General features: G+C 42.7%; 1 protein-coding gene across 2 annotated transcripts in view; it reads left to right on the top strand.

Moving 5' to 3' along the window:
• LOC308663789 (laminin subunit beta-1-like) overlaps positions 1–18,841 on the top strand; it is an 88,087-nt gene that overhangs the window by 65,845 nt on the left and 3,401 nt on the right. For both annotated transcript variants that reach the window (XM_081320482.1, XM_081320483.1), the window contains 5 exons: positions 1,100–1,244; positions 2,035–2,242; positions 5,565–5,706; positions 14,246–14,422; positions 17,707–17,854. In XM_081320482.1, the coding sequence (XP_081176608.1) occupies positions 1,100–1,244; positions 2,035–2,242; positions 5,565–5,706; positions 14,246–14,422; positions 17,707–17,854 (820 nt within the window). The remainder of the gene's footprint in view (positions 1–1,099; positions 1,245–2,034; positions 2,243–5,564; positions 5,707–14,245; positions 14,423–17,706; positions 17,855–18,841) is intronic.

Below are 18,841 nucleotides of genomic sequence, written 5' to 3'. Positions count from 1 at the left end.
TTTTTTTTTATTTGTAGTTTTAAACTTCAATTAAAAGAAATATTTTTTTAAAAAAATCTTCAGGTAATCCTTAGTGACTGTTCAAAGTTGCAATGGACCCACTCAAAAACTACTCATGGCCCTGTTGTAATCACAGAATGGTAATCTGACTGCATTTTGGGAGCATAACAATTGGCTCACCTTTATGACCAGTTGCAATATTTCTGTGGTGATGTGGTCATGATTTATGGTATTTTTTGCCTCTTTTTGCTTTTCAGCCAGTTTCTGTCATAAACCACCCATTGGAATAAATGGATTTGCTTAATGACAGCATTCGCTTAACCATCACGGCAAAAAAGTCATAAAATCCAGTCACATGGGTGCCTTGACTTACGACCATCATGATTTATGATGGAAATTCCAGGCTCCATTTCAATAGCAAGTCAAGGACTACCTATAGGTCAGGGGTCTTCAAACTTGTCCCTTTTATGACTTGTGGACTTCAGCTCCCAGAATGCCTCAGCCAGCGTGCCTGGCTGAGGAATTCTGGGAGTTGAAGTCCACAAGTCATAAAAGGGCCATGTTTGAAGACCCCTGACCTATAGTGAGAGAAATTGAATAATAAAGGCTGAACATTTATTTTGAAAGCCAGTTCAGTACCAGGGTAAAAAACCAGGAAGTTCTACTCTTGCCTGAGGCATGAAAGCCTGCTGGGTGATTTTGGGCCTGTCGTTCTCCCTCAGCTCAACCCCAACTTCACAAGGTTGTTGTAGTGGGGCAAATAGGGGAGGATTATTAGTATGTTTGCTGCCTTGTATTATTTGTAAAAATATTAAAGGTGGGATAAAAATAAATAAGTAAATAAACTTTCTTCCTTAAAAGTCAGGGTACTTCTCCTGTTGTGAAGAGTTGCGATGTTTAATCACAAAAGTGTCAAAAACAAAAACAAAAAACTAGACTATGGAATAGTGCACTGGTTGAATTGAAAAAAAAATCAAGATAGTATTTAGCACTGTTCAGACAAAGCCAGCCTTACATGCATTGGATGGTCACGTCACCGTTTCTTTGATGCCCCTACTAGATGCCCCTGAGAAATACTAAGCTGAAGCTTCCATTCTAGGTGCAAGAAGTCCAGAACCTGGCACAGGATGCCAGGAACCGTGCTCAGGACACCTTGGACCACGCTCAAGGAGCTTGGAACCAGGTGCAGAAATCCACAGCCACGCTGAGGAAATTCATCCAGAAGATAAAAGACTTCCTAGCAGGTACCAGAGCATTGCTCACACTGAACTTGAAGTAAAGCATGTCTAAAAGTGAACATATCCTCATGCTGCCTTAATAAGATATAAGTCCTACATTCGTAGAATCATAGGGTTGGAAGAAATATTGGAGATTTGCTAATCTAGTCCTCCGCCCAGGGCAGGAATCCTCATGTTCTCCCAGACACGTGGCTATCCAACCTTTACTTGAAAATTTCCAGTGCTGGAGCTCCCATGATTCCAGGGATTCTCACATTCAAGAAATCCCTCCTTCTTTTGAGTTTGGATCTCCCTCTATTCTTGTCCTATGCAGGAAGGGAAATATGGATGTTATTAATGGGAGTATGTTGTGTTCTGACAATGTTAATGTTGTGTAGTGGGTTCTTTGGAAGCAGGAGGCGAGACGAGAGGGCTCAAACAGGAACATTGCTTTTATTGAAGTAACAGGAACAGAACTGAACCAGAGGCTTCTGCGCAGCTACTTATACGGTTGGCCACTAGGCGGCGGCCAATAGGTTTAAAGGAACCTATTCCCACCCCAGATCCAACCAATGATCGTCCTGGAGACTGCATGTTTGGGCAGTCAGTGACTGTTACACAGACACCCTAATTAAGCAATCTTAAGCAGCATTCAAAAGACAGGTGAAAACAGTTCAAGTAAAAGCCACAATACATTATAGTTTATATTGTAATAATTGGTTTGTTGGGAGGGAATAGAGGGCTAAGCTGGTGACTGGGAAGCAGAACGGACTGTTTCAGGTTTGTGGACATCAAGAACCTGTGCATGTCTCCCTAGAGGAAGGTGCCGATCCAGAGAGCATTGAGCTGGTGGCTCAACAGGTCCTGAACATCCCCCAGCCCATCAGCCAGAGTCAGATCGACAGTCTGATTAAGGAAATCTGGGACAGAATCAGCCAGCTTAACAGAGTGGATGTTATCCTGAACTGCACAGTGCAAAACCTGACCCTTGCTAGGGATTTACTGACCAAAGCAGAACAGGCCAGGTAAGTGTATCTGGCAGGAACAAAAGTAACCAATTTTATTAATTAAATTTTTTGGTAAAGAAATAAAAATGCTACATATTTTGCAAGATCAGGTCATTTAATCAGGATCCCAGATTAAGTGCCAATTAGAGCATGTGATCTTGGGTAGGATGGGTCCCTGTCATCTATTATTATCCTCTTCTGAAGTACAAAGGTTAGCATTGGACCAAACTGCACACATTGTGGTTTGGTATGTTGTGAGGATGCAGCCCTCATCTTAGCATATTGTGTCAATCAGACTGTAACATTAAGCCACAACATGGTTCACCTGGGTATAAGCTGTTGTATGAATACAGAATGAGTTATCCAGGTATGGCATTGTGCATATTGTATGAAACCAGTCAGTTACTAAGCTATGGTAGTAACAATGCCACTTTTCATAGTCCTAATCTTGCAGTGGGAGAACTGAAGCAAGAATGAGTATCAGCCTGAACAAAGTCATGTGTACGAAAGAAATATCCATGGGCATTGAATAGAATAGAATAGAATAGAATAGAATAGAATAGAATAGAATAGAATAGAATAGAATAGAATAGAATAGAATAGAATAGAATAGAATAGAATAGAATAGAATAGAATAGGTTGAATACTGATGGGAAACTAAATTTAAATAAGAGCTTGAAAAACAGGATCTACATTGAGCAATAAGATGACCTTAATTGCAAATACAACTGAAATATAAGCTGGTTAGAAAAGATGTTATATACTGATATTATTGTTATTTCTATAAACACTATATCTAATTCTGTATGTATCGATAGTATCAAGAACTTTATTTGCTTAATGTTGGTAAAATGAGAACGTTACTAGAAGGAAAGAGGATCAAGGAAGTATATTACTATCTAACATGTTAATTATGGAATTACAGAAATTAATTACTATTAATCATTGTTAAATATGTGAACCCAGACAACATGTTACTTAATAAGCAAAAAAGATTGTTACTGTAAAAAATCATTAAATATATATAAAAAGAATAGAATAGAATAGAATAGAATAGAATAGAATAGAATAGAATAGAATAGAATAGAATAGAATAGAATAGAATAGAATAGAATAGAATAGAATAGAATAGAATAGAATAGAATAGAATAGAATAGAATAGAATTCTTAATTGGCCAAGTATGGTTGGTCACACAAGGAACTTGTCTCTAGTGTATAAGCTCTCAGTGTACATACAAATAATAGTAATAATCATGAGATTCAAGGTGCTGCTGATGACCTATAAAGCCCTTAATGGCTTGGGTCCGGGATATCTGAGGGAACACCTGCTGCCGGCATCAAGTTCCCTTCGTCCAGTGCGCTCCCACAGGGAGGGCCTTCTCAGGGTGCCGCCAGTTAAAGATTGCCAGCGGGTAACACCCAAGGGGAGGGCCTTCTCTGTGGGTGCGCCTGCCCTCTGGAACCAGCTGCCCGCGGAGCTTAGGACCACCCCCGACCTTCGTTCATTTCGCCGGGACCTGAAGACCTGGCTCTTCGAGCTCCCCGGCCCAGGCTGAGAGTTTTTAATTGGGGTTTTTATATTTTTTCAGGGATTAAATTTAATTCTTTTTAATTGTTTTAAATTTTTTGTATCAGTGTTTTAAGTACCCTGTAAACCGCCCTGAGTCCTTCGGGAAAGGGCAGTATATAAATCCAATAAAATAAAAATAAATAAAATAAATGATCATATACAACATATACATATGAAATACATTCACCATAAATCATGAAATTCAACACTTCATCATAAATCATTAGATGCAACACTTAGTTGGTAGTCATAGAGTACTAGCTAAGCAAACAACATAAATCGTACTAGGATACTATATTGTAAGATACAAGTAGCAAAGTTATAGTCATAAGAAGATAAGGATAGGTAATAAGAAACATGAGGAGTATCATAGTAATACAGCAGGGGTCTTCAAACTTGGCCCTTTTATGACTTGTGGACTTCAACTGCCAGAATTTCTCAGCCAGGCACGCAAGACCCTCAGATCTGTCCCACTCCTGCCCAGACCCCCATAGGCACCCTTGATGCGAACGATGTAGAGCTGGCCATGCCCACCCAGTAGGCCATATGCACTTAGCCACACCCAGTAGGCCACGCCCACCCAGACCACACCCACCCGGCCCCCTGAGGGCAACTGCAATGCTGATGCGGCCCTCAGTGAAATTGAGTTTGACACCCCTGCCCTATAGCGTCGTCTTGAGGGAAGAAGACCCCTGACCTGAAACATAGAACTTTTCCAGTTTTTGTTTCCAGTTGGATCTTCTTCCAGATATCTACATCTTTCTCTCATAGTCCTTTGCAAAGAACTAAAAGCATAAGACTTGTTATTCCTCCCCCCTCGTAATTGTTACTTGGTGCCAGTTGTCTAGACCAGAAACTGCTTCTAGTCCAGGCTATCTGCAAAAGTATTACAGGTAGTCCTCGGGTTTTCACCACTCATTCAGTAACTGAAATTACAATGGCGCTGAGCAAGGGGAACCCAATAAGTGATTCCTTAGCGTTCTGGCTATTGCAATGTCCCCACGGTCACATTATCACAATCTGGGCCCTGGGTGACCGGCTCATGATTATGATGTTGCAGCAAGCCATGATCGTGTGATCGTCATTCGTGATCTTCCCTGCCAGGTTCCCACAAGCAAAGTCAATGGAGAGATTGGCAGGAACAGTTGCCAGTTGTTTTTCTTACTAGGAGCCCCACTATGGAGTATGTATCTCCGCAGTACCCACCTGCCCGCCCACGCTTTCTAGTGGCACCTATTGGCCTCCTCGCATTCAGTAGTGCCCGCCGATTATCCCCACTGGCTGGCACAACCCCAGCCCACCCCCACCCCACATTCAGTAGCACTCACCCACAGCTCCTCGCCCACCAGCCTGCTTGCCTAGGACTCTGATCATGTAGGGTCTTCTGTTAACAAGCTGCATGGTCTCTGGCCACTGCTCTTGCCAGGATTGGCATTGGTAAGTGAAGTGGTCACATGTCGTCATGGTTTTATAACCAGTGCTTTTTTTGTAAAAGAAAAAGGTGCTGGAACTCACACATGTCATACAACCCGCCTTGCCTACCCTACAAGGTTCCATCCAAAAATGGTGCCGGAACTCCGTTCTGGGCAGTCTATGAGAAAAAAAGCCCTGTTTATAACCACATTACTTAGCAACAGGAATTCCACTCCACATGGCCATCGTAACCTGAGGACTACCTATAACTTTAGTCCCAAACTTTAATCTGCAATAACTGTCCCATTGAGGAAATGCTGTGAAGTTCTTTTGTTTTGCTGTGTTTCTTCTCCACAGGAAAAAAGCCGAAGGTGTACAGGAAACTGTGGCAGAGACATCTGGAGCACTAGACAGTGCCAAGGACAAAGTGAAGGCAGCCGAGCGAGCCCTGAAAAAGACAAAGGAAGCCATCCAGAGCGTGGAAGGCAAAGTCAAACAGGTGAAGCCAGCCAATTTGTATTTCTTGGAAGGAAGGGAGTTGTGGGTTGGTCAAGACCCTGGATAGCTTTTAAGGGCATCCTGTGCTTTCAGTGAGCGGCTCCCAAGCTATTTTCCGTACCCGGCCTTTCATTCTGCCCTTCCACGATTCTGCAGGTAAGACTCAAAAGTCAGCTCCTCCTGTTTTCGGGCCACATGTGTGCCATTTTCTTGTCAACAAAGTAGTTGCCTTCTCCCGGGACTTATATTTGTATTCCCAGGTTGATTGATAGCCCTGGTATTTTCTTGACATCCCCCATCCAGGTATTAACCACATCCAAACCACTTTTGGACTCTTGTTCAGTGGTGATGAGTGCAACTCTTAAGAGAGGGGTCCCCAACTCCCAGTCCGTGGCATGCCAGCAACCGGTCCGCACAAACAAGCAAAGGCCCATCTGGGATGCAGGCAGCACACAAAACCACGCAGTGTCTGGTCTGTGGAAAAACCTTTCTCCACGGAACCGGTCCCTGGTGCCCAAAAGGTTGGGGAACCTCTGTTTTAAGAGACCCAAAAGACAAGTTACAGACAGTATGTCCTGGAAAAACTCTCTCTAAGTGGTCTCTAGGAGTTGAAAAACAACTTGATGGCACATAATTAATCACTCAATCCTCCTTTGCTTTTCAGCATCACCCAAGACTGGCGTTTAAGAACACGCTCTTTAAGGCCTCCAATAAGAAATTGCTCTTTAATTTCATTCTAAAGCGGAAAAGATGGTACCGCCATTAGATGGTACCGCCCCAGACGCTTAATGGATCCTGATAGATTCCAAGCGGCGCTGGGGTCCCCACCTGCCTCCACTGCTCACAGCTCGGCGGATGCCTTAGTGGAAGCCTGGGAAAGGGCAGCCACTGAGGCACTTGACCGGGTTGTACCCTTGTGGCCCCTGACCCGGCGCAGATCCCAGCGAGCTCCATGGTTTTCCGCGGAGCTCCGGGAGATGAAGCGTCGGAAACGGGGCCTAGAGAGCTGCTGGAGGTCTAGCCGATCCGAACCCGACCGGTTGCGGTTAAGAACCTACATTAGGTCTTATCTCGCAGCGATGAGGGTGGCGAGGTGCAATTACTTCTCCACCCTCATCGCGTCCGCAGATAATCGCCCGGCCGCCTTGTTTAGGGTGACTCGCTCACTTCTTAATCAGGAGGTGAGGGAGGATCCCTTGCAGGGTCGTGCCGAGGAATTTAGCCAACATCTGTCGGATAAAATCGCTCGGATTCGGACCGGTTTGGACTCCAGCTGGGCAGAGTCAGGCGATCAGGACACGGGCAGTCTTGTCAATGTTACCTGGGAAGAGTTTGATTCTGTGACCCCTGATGAAGTGGACAGGATTATGGGGAGGCTGAGCTCCTCCACATGTTTGTTGGACCCGTGCCCTTCCAGGCTGGTTTATGCAGCTAGGGAGAGGACACGAGGCTGGCTCCAGGCGGTTATATCTGCTTCTTTGAGTGAGGGTTATTTCCCCACCGTCTTGAAGGAGGCGGTGGTGAGACCTCTCCTCAAGAAGCCTGCCTTGGACCCAGCTGTTTTGAACAACTTTCGTCCAGTCTCCAACCTTCGCTTTCTTGCGAAGGTTGTCGAGAGTGCGGTGGCGCATCAGCTCCCTCTGGTCCTGGATGAAGCGGATTATCTGGACCCCTACCAATCGGGTTTCAGGCCCGGGTACAGCACGGAGACGGCATTGGTCGCTCTGGTGAATGATCTCTGGAGGGCTCGGGATAGGGGATATTCCTCTGTCCTAGTCCTATTAGACCTCTCGGCGGCTTTCGATACCATCGACCATGGTATCCTGCTGCGGCGTCTCAGGGGATTGGGAGTGGGAGGCACAGTTCTTCAGTGGTTCTCCTCCTATCTCCTGGGACGCTCGCAGTCGGTGTTGGCAGGGGGGCAGAGATCGGCCCCTAGGTCTCTCGTTTGTGGAGTTCCTCAGGGGTCGGTTCTCTCGCCTCTCCTGTTCAACATCTACATGAAACCGCTGGGTGAGATCATTCGTGGTTTTGGAGTTGGGTATCATCAATATGCTGATGATACCCAACTTTTCTTTTCGACCCCAAACCACCCCAGTGATGCCCTCGCTGTGATGTCCCGTTGCCTGGAGGCGGTTCGGGTCTGGATGGGGAGGAACAGACTTCAACTCAACCCTGACAAGACTGAGTGGCTGTACATTCCGGCATCCCGGGACATTCAAAATGTTCCATCTCTTTCTATGGGGGGTGAGCTCTTACCCCCCGTGGATAGGGCTCGCAACTTGGGAGTCCTCCTAGATTCACGGCTTACCTTGGAAGATCATATAGTGGCCGTGACTAGGGGGGCTTTCGCCCAGGTTCGCCTGGTGCGCCAGTTGCGGCCCTATCTGAACCGGGATGCCCTGTGTACGGTCACTCATGCGCTCGTGACCTCTCGCCTTGACTACTGTAATGCTCTCTACATGGGGCTTCCCTTGAAGACCACTCGGAGGCTCCAACTGGTACAGAATGCGGCCGCGAGAGTTGTCTTGGGAGTTTCCCGGTACTCCCATGTTACACCTTTGCTCCGCGAGCTGCATTGGTTACCAGTTGTCTTTCGGGTGAGGTTCAAGGTTTTGGTTACGATCTTTAAGTCCCTACATGGCATGGGTCCGGGATATCTCAGGGACCACCTGCTGCCGGCATCAACTCCCCTCCGCCCTGTGCGTTCCCACAGAGAGGGCCTCCTCAGGGTGCCGCCAGTCAAGGAATGCCGACTGGTGGCCCCCAGGGGGAGGGCCTTCTCTGTGGGCGCTCCGGCATTATGGAACCAACTGCCGGTAGAGCTCCGGACGGCATCAGACCTCCGAACTTTCCGTCGTGGCCTGAAGACCCACCTATTTGAAATGGCTGGTCTGGCCTGACGGGGGATTATGGGTTTTAATTTGTTGTTTTAGATTTGTATTACTGTTTTAACTGGGCATGGGTTTAATCTTTTTTAATTTTTGTATTGTTTTTTTTATATATGCCCTGTGAACCGCCCTGAGTCCCTACCAAGGAGAAGGGCGGTATACAAATTAAATAAAACTTAAACTTAAACTTAAACTTAAAATGTAATGGATATTTCCTGAGAGCAAAAACTCTATAATTAAACCAGTGGATTATGATTCTATGAAGGTTTAATTAACATTTACGTGCCTAATAGCAGTGTTCCTCAACCTTAGCCACTTTAAAATATCTGGACCTCAACTCCCAGAATTCCCCAGACAGCACACATTAACTTACCAGGCTTGAGAAACACTGCCTAATAGTACCAAGCTCATTGAAGGGGAGGGATGCGGTGGCTGTGGGTTAGGACGCTGAGCTTGTTGATCAGATAGTCGGCAGTTTGGCGGGTCGAATCCCGAGTGCCGCGTAACACAGTGAGCGCCTGTTACTCGTCCCAGCTTCTGCCAACCTAGCAGTTCGAAAGCACTTAAAAATGCAAGTAGAAAAATAGGAACCACTACGGTGGGAAGTAACAGCGTTCCGTGTGCCTTTGGCGTCTAGTCACGCCGGCCACATGACCACGGAGACGTCCTCGGACAAACGCTGGCTCTTCGGCTTTGAAACGGAGATGAGCAACGGCCCCTAGAGTCAGAAACGACTAGCACGCATGTGCGGGGGAACCTTTACCTTTACCTTTACATTGAAGGGGATTGTGTTGTGCTTCCCTCTCGTTAAGTGTCCGTTGTTGTTTATAAGATCATTTCACCACATATCACCACCATGCCCCTTTTAAGAGGCCTCTGGTTAATGCATGAAGTGTAGCTTATCTCATACCCACAGTATCTCTGCTTTATCTGGCTTTTAAAGCATCTTCATGTCCGAAGATGCCGCCTACATACAGAATGTCAACCAATCTAGTCTTGACTTGAATATAATATACACGTGCCTCCAATGTTATGGAATTACCATTAATACATTATAGGGGTACTCATAATGCAACTTTCATAATGCTAAAATATCACATATACGGTACACACACAAATATAAATTTAGACCGTTATGGTGCTGCAAGACAGTTACTTCTGCTGCAAAATATTACCATTGCTACTAGAAAATGGTCCAGTAATCAAGACTATCTGTCAGTACCATCTGTCATATACTGAACTTGCCAGTTTATTTTATGAAATAATTAAAACAAGCAAAATAGCACAGTACTAAAACTTCAGACTGAAGGGTTGTTTGTGAAATGGAAATGAAGGGCTACTTTTCTGATTATGGAAGATTTAAAGAAAATTCTTTGACACCTTATTCTTAAACATCGGAAGGCAGATTTATCAGAAATATACTGTAGATACAGGTAATTCTTCACTAATGACCGTTCAGAGTTACGACGGGCCCACCTTGGGGCTACTTAGGACCCAGATTTGAAGTTCTGATGGTCACCTTCACTATTGTCACATGATCAAATTTCAGGCACTCGGGCAACATGGTCGCTTTTACAGTCATTTGCAGCATCCCACAGTCATGCGACTGCATTTTACGATGGGTTTGCTGAAAATTGGCACTCAGTTCTGTTTGGCAAAGCTGCGACCTCTGGAAAAAAGGTCATAAAATTGTTTTATGACCAACATGATTTATGACTGTAATTCTGAGGCTCAGTTACAATCATAAGTCAAGGACAGCCTGTACATCCTTTGCAACCATCATTTTATTGCCCTATATATTATACAGTATCTTTCTCTAATTTATTGCATTCATCATTTTCTCCTATGCATTTTTTTCTTATCTTACCACCCCTCCAGCAAGCATTCTTTTTCATATTTCATATTAATGTAATTCCACAAACTCTCTGTGCTCTGCAGCTTAATTCTTATCTTTCTGTTCCATATAACTTCCAAATCCCCTTTCTTTATACTCATTTTCCATTAATCCTGGCTCCTCCTGGATTAGGAGATTAATCTGTCTTCTAATGCTGTTTCATGCGAGGCTCATGCTTTCTCTTGCAGTTAGTATATGCTTCATTTCTTTCACTCCGCTCTTTTCTTCCAGGTTGATTTTTCTCTAATCCACTCGTGACGTCTCATCTTCAGACCTTCTTACGCCACCTGGACCTTCAGTCATTCTTTCAAAGCTTTCACCATATGTACCATCAAATCAATCAGCTTTTTTATCCTTGCACATGAATAGATTTATGGCTGAAATATTCTGTATATTCTAAAGAAACATATAATTATTTCTGAACAGCAGTTGCCAGACTATGATCGTTCTTATTCCTTTGAACAACCCAGTCACTTTTTTCTGGTCTCACAACTCGTCTACGCCCATTCACCCAAGAAATCTGATGAAATACTTTTTTTCTATAGGTTCACATTCGTTTACAATGCTATATATTTTCCCCCAAACTCATGTTTGTTTTTTTCTATTATTCATTATTCATTGAACCGTAACTATTACCAACCTATGAATTCTGACTTCTTTCTATGCCAGGGGTAAGCAACCATGGCTCTTTTATGACTCGTGGACTTCAGGAATTCTGGGAGTTGAAGTCCACAAGTCATAAAAGAGCCAAGGTTGCCTACCCCTGTAAATCTATGCCCACAGTAATCCAGTTGACTCTAATTAATACTTTCTGACATACATTTTGATATAACTTTCAGCTCATACTGGTAGTCTTCAAATTACGACTGGTAACTTAGCAACCATTGAAAGTTACAATAGACCCCCACCTCCCCGAAAACTGCTTATGTCTCCTGGGGTCACATGACTGCTTTTCGGGTGCATGGCAACTGGATTACCTTTACAGATGGTTGCAGTACTCTATGGTCATGTGATCACAACTTAACAACAATTCTTGGCTAGTTTCTGGCCTTTGGGGATGGTTTCCAGCAAAAAGCACCCATAGGAATACCTTGATTCACTTAATGACTGCATTGTTCGCTTAATGATTGCTGCAAAAAAAAAGTCATCAAATCAAGTTCGGTCACATGTGTGCCTCAATTTACACCCATCATGACTTACAACAGAAATGCCAGGGTCCATTATAGTCATACGTTGGGGACTACCTGTAATTAAAACTACGCTTCACTTCCCTGAAGATGTTAATTGATTATTTTCCACACGATCAGACCACCTTCATTCAGATCTGTGACAGCCTTCTCCTTCGTCTTAGTTTCACAGACATGCAGCCTATCTATTTCTCTTTTGGTCACTTCATTTATTAATTCATCTTCTTTGCTATTTACTCTTCTTATGTTCTAGGATCTAGGCGCACTCTTCCAGGTTTATTTATTTATTCATCTTACCACAATCCATATTGAATTTTAGCAGTTCTACATGCTACGGTCGTCACCTGATGACTCATAGAAATTGACCTTTACTGCCAATTACACTGTACACATTTTTCAGTTGAGCATATACATACCCTAAAGGAAGGTATATATTAGGACACCAGCTTTAGTTCTACCTGTGCTATTTGCTTATTCCCTGCAGGTAACGGACAGTGCCTGTCAGTTTTGGTGCTCCGAGCCCATCATGCTACCAGGAGAATCCCAGTCTGCTTTACCCCAAGAATGTTCACATTATTCTATGCAATTAGGATCTCTAATTTATAGACAATCTTCTAGGTGGACAACACACTATCGCTCTCATCCTACCAATTCAAAAGTATATGCAGTATTCTTGCAAACACTCCAAACTGGCAAGGGCAGAAAATGTTAAGGAACAAATACCAATTTACTAAGAAAATAATGGTGTTTGAACAAATCATCAATTAAATGAACTTTTGAACAAAAATTATTATGCTAAAAGAACTATGTTGAATAGATATTTAAACAACTGATAAATGGGTTTAAATATGTTTGCTTATCATATTATTTTGTAATTATTTGGAACTTCTTTGGGTTACTTTTTCAGTATTTTGTTGTTTTTAAACTTATTATTATTGCTGTGAGCTACCTACTGCCAGTTGGAGTTAGGTGGCATCCAAATAGAATTTAATAATGAATAATATTTTAAGCATAAGCTTTTGAGCAAAAATGATTATGCTAAATTACCACTGCTGAATAATTATTTAACCATTTCTTTATTATAGTTGGTCACAGAGTCAGCCAGATGTTTAGACTGGATTTGGCATATTATCGACCTATAGAGTCCTTCCCAAGGACCTGGGATAGGCAAATGCTATTGTTTGATTTTATTGTTATTATCCATTTATTAGCAAATTAATTGAAAGACCAGTTGTACTACTGTAGTGCTCTGTTTCATACCATGTTGAATACCACATGACAAGGGGTTGACTGGAGGGATGGCTTGCAGCTGGATTGTTACAATATCTGTACTTTTGTTCTTAATTCTGCCCATATTTTTATAAACTGGTCAGAGCATTGTACTACATTTTATTAACATTCTATTGCAGTGCTTCCCAAACCTGGGTAGATTACCCCAAATTAGGTAAAACTGGTTTTTCTTTGGGTTATCAACATGCAAACTCATTCCCATTCACAACAGGGGCATTTTGTTCTAGTGATTAAGATACCAGATACCAGATTAGAAAGCGGGAGACTGTGAGTTCAAGTCCCACCTTAGCCATGAAAGCCAGCTGGCTGACTTAGGTAGGGCCAGTCACTCTCTCTCTCAACACAACTCACTTCACAGGGTTGTTATTGTGCGGAAAATAGGAGGAGAAAGGTATGTTAGACATGTTTCCTGCTTTGAGTTATTGCTAAAAATAATAAAGGCAGGATGCAAACAAACAGAGAAACAAACGAATAAATAAAATTGACTTAAAGTGTTTTACCTACTTTGAGTAAAAAGGACTTTCTGATAAGCAGTTTTGGGTAATGAAGGAAAACATTTGAGAAGCATTGTTAACTTTCTACTCATTGCAATCTTTGTATGTCAAAGACACGCTGGAGGATTCCCAAGTCAGTCCCAATTCCACTACTGATTTTCATATGGCATGGGTCCGGGTTACTTACGGGAGCATCTGCTGCCGGCATCAACTTCCCTTCGTCCAGTGCGCTCCCACAGAGAGGGCCTCCTTAGGGTGCCGTCGGTCAAAGAGTGTCGACTGGCGGCCCCCAGGGGGAGGGCGTTCTTTGGAACCGTTTACCGGTGGAGCTCCGGATGGCTCCCGACCTTCGCTCCTTCCGATGTGACCTAAAAACATATTTATTTGAACAAGCCGGCCTGGTCTGATGGGTTTAGGGGTATTTTAACATTTTGTATTAATTATTTAATTGGGCTACTGTATTTAATATTTCTTTTAATTTTTATATATTGTATTTTATTGCATTGCCCTGTACACCGCCCTGAGTCCTTCGGGAGAAGGGCGGTATAAAAATTAAATAATAATAATAATAATAATAATAATAATAATAATAATAATAATAATTATTATTATTATTATTATTATTATTATTATTATTATTATTATTATTATTATTATTATTATTATTATTATTATTATTATTATTATTATTATTATTAGGATGTGCCCTGAATGTGGATGCATGAATGTGACCTTTCTCAAAAGTCAACCCTTAATCATGCTTTCTGACTTTCCTTTCTCTCAGGCGGTGAGCCAGCTCGAAACTCTCCTCAACAAGGAACTGCGACTGGAAAGGCGTCTGAAAGACTTGGCACAGGATGTGGCCACCTTACAAAAGAAATCCCAGGCTAATCAGCGCCAGGCTCAGCAGGCCACGGGAAAAGCTGAGCGTGCTACCAACATAGCACTCCAGCTTAAAAACGTGAGAGTCCCATCACTGTCATTACTGTTATTTACAGGCAACTGCTTTTTTGTTGTGGTAGTAACAAACTGTAGGCTCAACTTAAGGTGCAGTGTTTCTCAACCCTGGAAACATTTAAGATGTGTGGACTTCAACTCCCAGAATTCATGCTGGCTGAGGAATTCTGGGAATTATAGGCCACACATTTGACAGTTGCCAGGGTTGAAAAACGTGTTAGGAGAAATCCAGAACTCCTACTTGTCATGTTTTCCCAATTTGTTGTACTTTCTTCTTCTATCTTCATCTCCTCTTCAAAAAGTCCTCTGTTTCTCCCTCCCTTGAACGGTCTGTTGTCTTTCTGCACAGGGTTATATAGAAAAGATTATTCAAATTATTAGTATTCATCCCACAAATCTTCGGTTGGTTCTTTACCTGCAAGTCTCTTAATGACTGAGTTTATACAGGTAGTCCTTGACTTACGACCACAACTGAGCCCAAAATTGCTCAAGCGAGACAGCTGCTAAGCAAGATAGTTAAGTGAGTTTTGCCCTACCTTACAAGGTTTCTTGCCACAGTTGTTAAGTGAATCACTGCTTCATAACCTGGTTGTTAAGTGAATCTGGCTTCCCCATTGACTTTGCTTGTCAGAAAGTGGCAAAAGGTGATTACATGACCTCAGGGCACTGCCAACAGTCATAAATGTGAAGCAGTTGTCAAGCATCCGAATATAAATCATATGACTATGGGGATACTGCAAACGGTCATAAGTGTGAAAAATAGTCATATGCCATTTTTTTTAGTGCTTCGAACGGTCACTAAGCAAACTGTTGAAAGTCGAGGACTATTTGTATTGTTGCCCCAACCTCAACAATACAGTTCTTCCCCTTACATACTGTTGTGCAATGTCATCACTCAACTAGTGTACTAAGTGACAGCACTCACATCATGAAATCACAACACAAACATTATTTTGGCATCACCATGGTTAGGAAGGGCGGATGCCTGTGTGCCTAAAGAAGATACTGAGAGGTATGCCAATTTTTGTCTCATGAATCTTATTCTCAGTTTTCAAGAAAAGCTATGAAAATGCTAATTAGTCCCTGGTGAGAAAATGGCTATCTTCATCCTCAGTATGCAAAGCATATTCTATGAGTAATTGCTGAGGGTTGCAGGCAAGTAATGAAGCAACAAATAACAAGACATGGCCAAATGGCCTTGTTAAAGGGCAATCCCCAAGAGGACAGAAAAGTATACCAGTCTAAAATCTGTTGTCCTGGTATTCTATCCCTGTTCTATCACAATAACAAGCCCATCAAGTGAAACTGTCCTTTTAGTATCAATACTCTATGGAAGACTCTAGAAAGAGTGCAGAGAAGAGCAACAAGGATGATTAGGGGACTGGAGGCCAAAACATATGAAGAACGATTGCAGGAATTGGGTATGTCTAGTTTAATGAAGAGAAGGACTGGGGGCGATATGATAGCAGTGTTCCAATATCTCAGGGGCTGCCACAAAGAAGACGGAGTCAAGTTATTCTCCAAAGCATCCTGAAGGCAAAACAAGAAGCAAGGGATGGAAACTAGTCAAGGAGAGAAGCAATGTACAACTAAGGAGAAATTTCCTAACAGTTAGAACAATTAATCAATGGAACAACTTGTCTGCAGAAGTTGGGGGTGCTCCAACACTGGAAGTTTTTAAGAGATTGGACAATCATTTGTCTGAAATGGCACAGGGTTTCCTACCTGAGCAGGGGGTTGGACTAGAAGACCTCTAAGGTCCCTTCCAACTCTGTAATTCTGTTAAGAAAAGTCATTGGCAGATTCCTACGGCTTCGTTGCCTTTCCCACTGAGCATCCCCTGCCAATGGCAAAAACAATCACCAGTTGTTCTCTGTAGAGCAGAGTTGGGTGTGGGTTGATGGGTCCTGGAATGGCCAATTTAGCTACCTGTTAGATTGCCCTCAAAAGTAAATTGACAAGTAAACATGAAACTCCTTGTTGGCAGAAGCAGTAAAAAGCCGGTGAGGCACTCAGTGGTGACAGAACCACCAAAGCACGTCTGGCAGCAGCTGGCTTTCTTTGCCAATCTGAATCAACCTTTTGTGAAGCACGGAGTGGTGTTTTCTCAAAACAAAATTAAATCCATATTTTTAAGGAGACGGTGTAAGATCTGGAGAGTGCTTTGGAAAGCATCTGACAGGCATTAGATGGGTAGATATGTCTCTATGGGAACCACATGACCATTTTCTCATGCCCCCCCATGGCAATGGAGGGCAATGCCTGAGAACGAGAGAAGAGCAGACATTCTTACGGCAGCCTAAAGTGGCCATTAGATGCTGAGCAGACCCCATTCCCTAATCATCAGTCATATCGTTGATGAAGCATTTGCTCAGGCTTTGAGTGAGGGTGGGATGGAGCCCCTTGTTAAATGTGGGCTTTGTGCATGTTTTTCTATGGAGTGGTTGCATCCCATCTTGTCAATCTATTTTGTACAGTATTGTGCTTTTATCTTGTTTTGCTACATTGTGAGCTGCCTAGAATAGATTCAGAGTCAAGCTATGACTAAATTGAATTAAACAAATTAAAGAAAGCATACTAGATCAAGTCCATAGCAGAAATTCAAAAAAAATACAAAAGACCTCTGTTCATTAAAACTGAAATAGCTAAATCTGCCTTTGAAAAACAGCCCAAGAGGCAAGATCATGAAGTTATGGCGTATTAAAATGATTATCAAAATTTGTTTATATCACGGTTTAGGGAACAGAAGAATGAGCCCACAATCTATTAATCTATGTGCGTGTATATGTTCATTATGCCAGATGTTACCCTGTTGTATGCTTTACATCTGTTATTAGAATATCTGGAAAACAGGGATCAGTAGGATTGCAGGAGAAATATTTGTCACCGATACAAGTATCCAGAGTGCCAAAAATAAGGCCTGCAGGCAGACTAGAAACATGGTAAATGACAAGCCAACGATCAAGTGATCAAGCAGATCAAGAGAAAAATGCTGGGTGGTTGCTGACGTGGATAAGTTGTGAGATAGGTAATGATTTCATTTGATCTGCCTAGAAGTTTATAAATGGCTTGCAAAATCCACTAACAATTATTAAAGTGGTACGGAAGCCTACATGCTGTCCTTAATTTCTGGGACCTAATTTCCTCATCTACCTCCTTTGCTAGAAATCGACTAGCTGTTAGCTCAAGGGCAACGATTTCACCATTCTTCAGCCATATTTACTCCGGGATTGATGGCCAATTTCTACCAATTTGCTTTGTAATGATGTTTTTCCTTCTGTCTCTAAGGAGGTAGACGAGGTGAAGCAGAACTACCAAAAATTGCAAAACGAATTGGAGAAACAGCCCAAGGATGTCCTGCTCAGGTTGAAAAATCTTAGGGAAGAAGCCCAGAATCTCCTAGACAAGGCCAACAGCAGCAAAAGAAAGCTGGAAGGTGAGAACGCAAGAGGAGAGTTTGGCTAAATCCCAACCTCATGTATCTTCTCTGATTATACAAATCTATTATACAAAAAATAAGAATTGGTGGGGATGATGGATATTTTACCGACAGGTGGTATGTGACCAGCGCTACATTGTTCAGTATAAAAATCCACATTTTGGATAGAGAGGACCATCGGTTTGAAAGAAGAGTGAAATAATCCATCTATGTTAGAACTGAACACCCCTCTCTCCCTCAACAGAGGAGGAGGAATAAGACATCACTTATCTCCAGTTTACAATATTGTTAAGAATTGTTGTGCAGAGGTCTCCTTGTGCTACCAAAGAGTTGCACAGACAAGGAAGGGTACTGAGAGCAGTAAGAGTCACACAGTAACCACAAGAGTACACTGAGTTGTAAAAGCAAAAAGTAGTTTAATTTAAGGTGGTGTAAGAACAAAAAATGCACAGTCAAAAATAAACAGTCCAGGTCATACACAATAGCAACAGTCCAAGGAGTAATCCAAAAATACAAAGTCTTCTTACCGGTCCAGAGGTCACTACACAGTTCAGGTTTATCACAGTAACAGAGCAAAAACAGTAATAGTAGAGAGCAGTGAATTCAGAGAGAGAAAGAAGCTACGTTACTAGCTCCCTCTTATGGCCATGAGAACACTTACACACCCATTGGCCAATTAACATCTTAAAGACATAACATCATGGTTAATATATTTTCAACCCAACATTGTAGGCTAACACCATATGCCTAACAAATATGCAGCCCTTGCAGCAGTTCCAAGAAGATTTCACAACCAATTGCACCCGGATTTAGGTGACCTTGAGGGCACAGATAAAATCCCCAAGTGGCCTCAATAGGTCTCAGGGAGAGTGCTAACAACCAGATGACTGCAAAGAAATACAGTCCTTCCATTCCCCTCCCACCCCCAATCCTATAAGAATCTATCCTTCCACTCACCCCCATCCAATCTCAACTGTCAATACC

This window comes from Vipera berus, assembly GCF_964194415.1.
Source record: "Vipera berus genome assembly, chromosome: 2".
Classification (NCBI taxonomy): domain Eukaryota; kingdom Metazoa; phylum Chordata; class Lepidosauria; order Squamata; family Viperidae; genus Vipera; species Vipera berus.
This window is presented reverse-complemented; position numbering and strand designations above follow the sequence as displayed.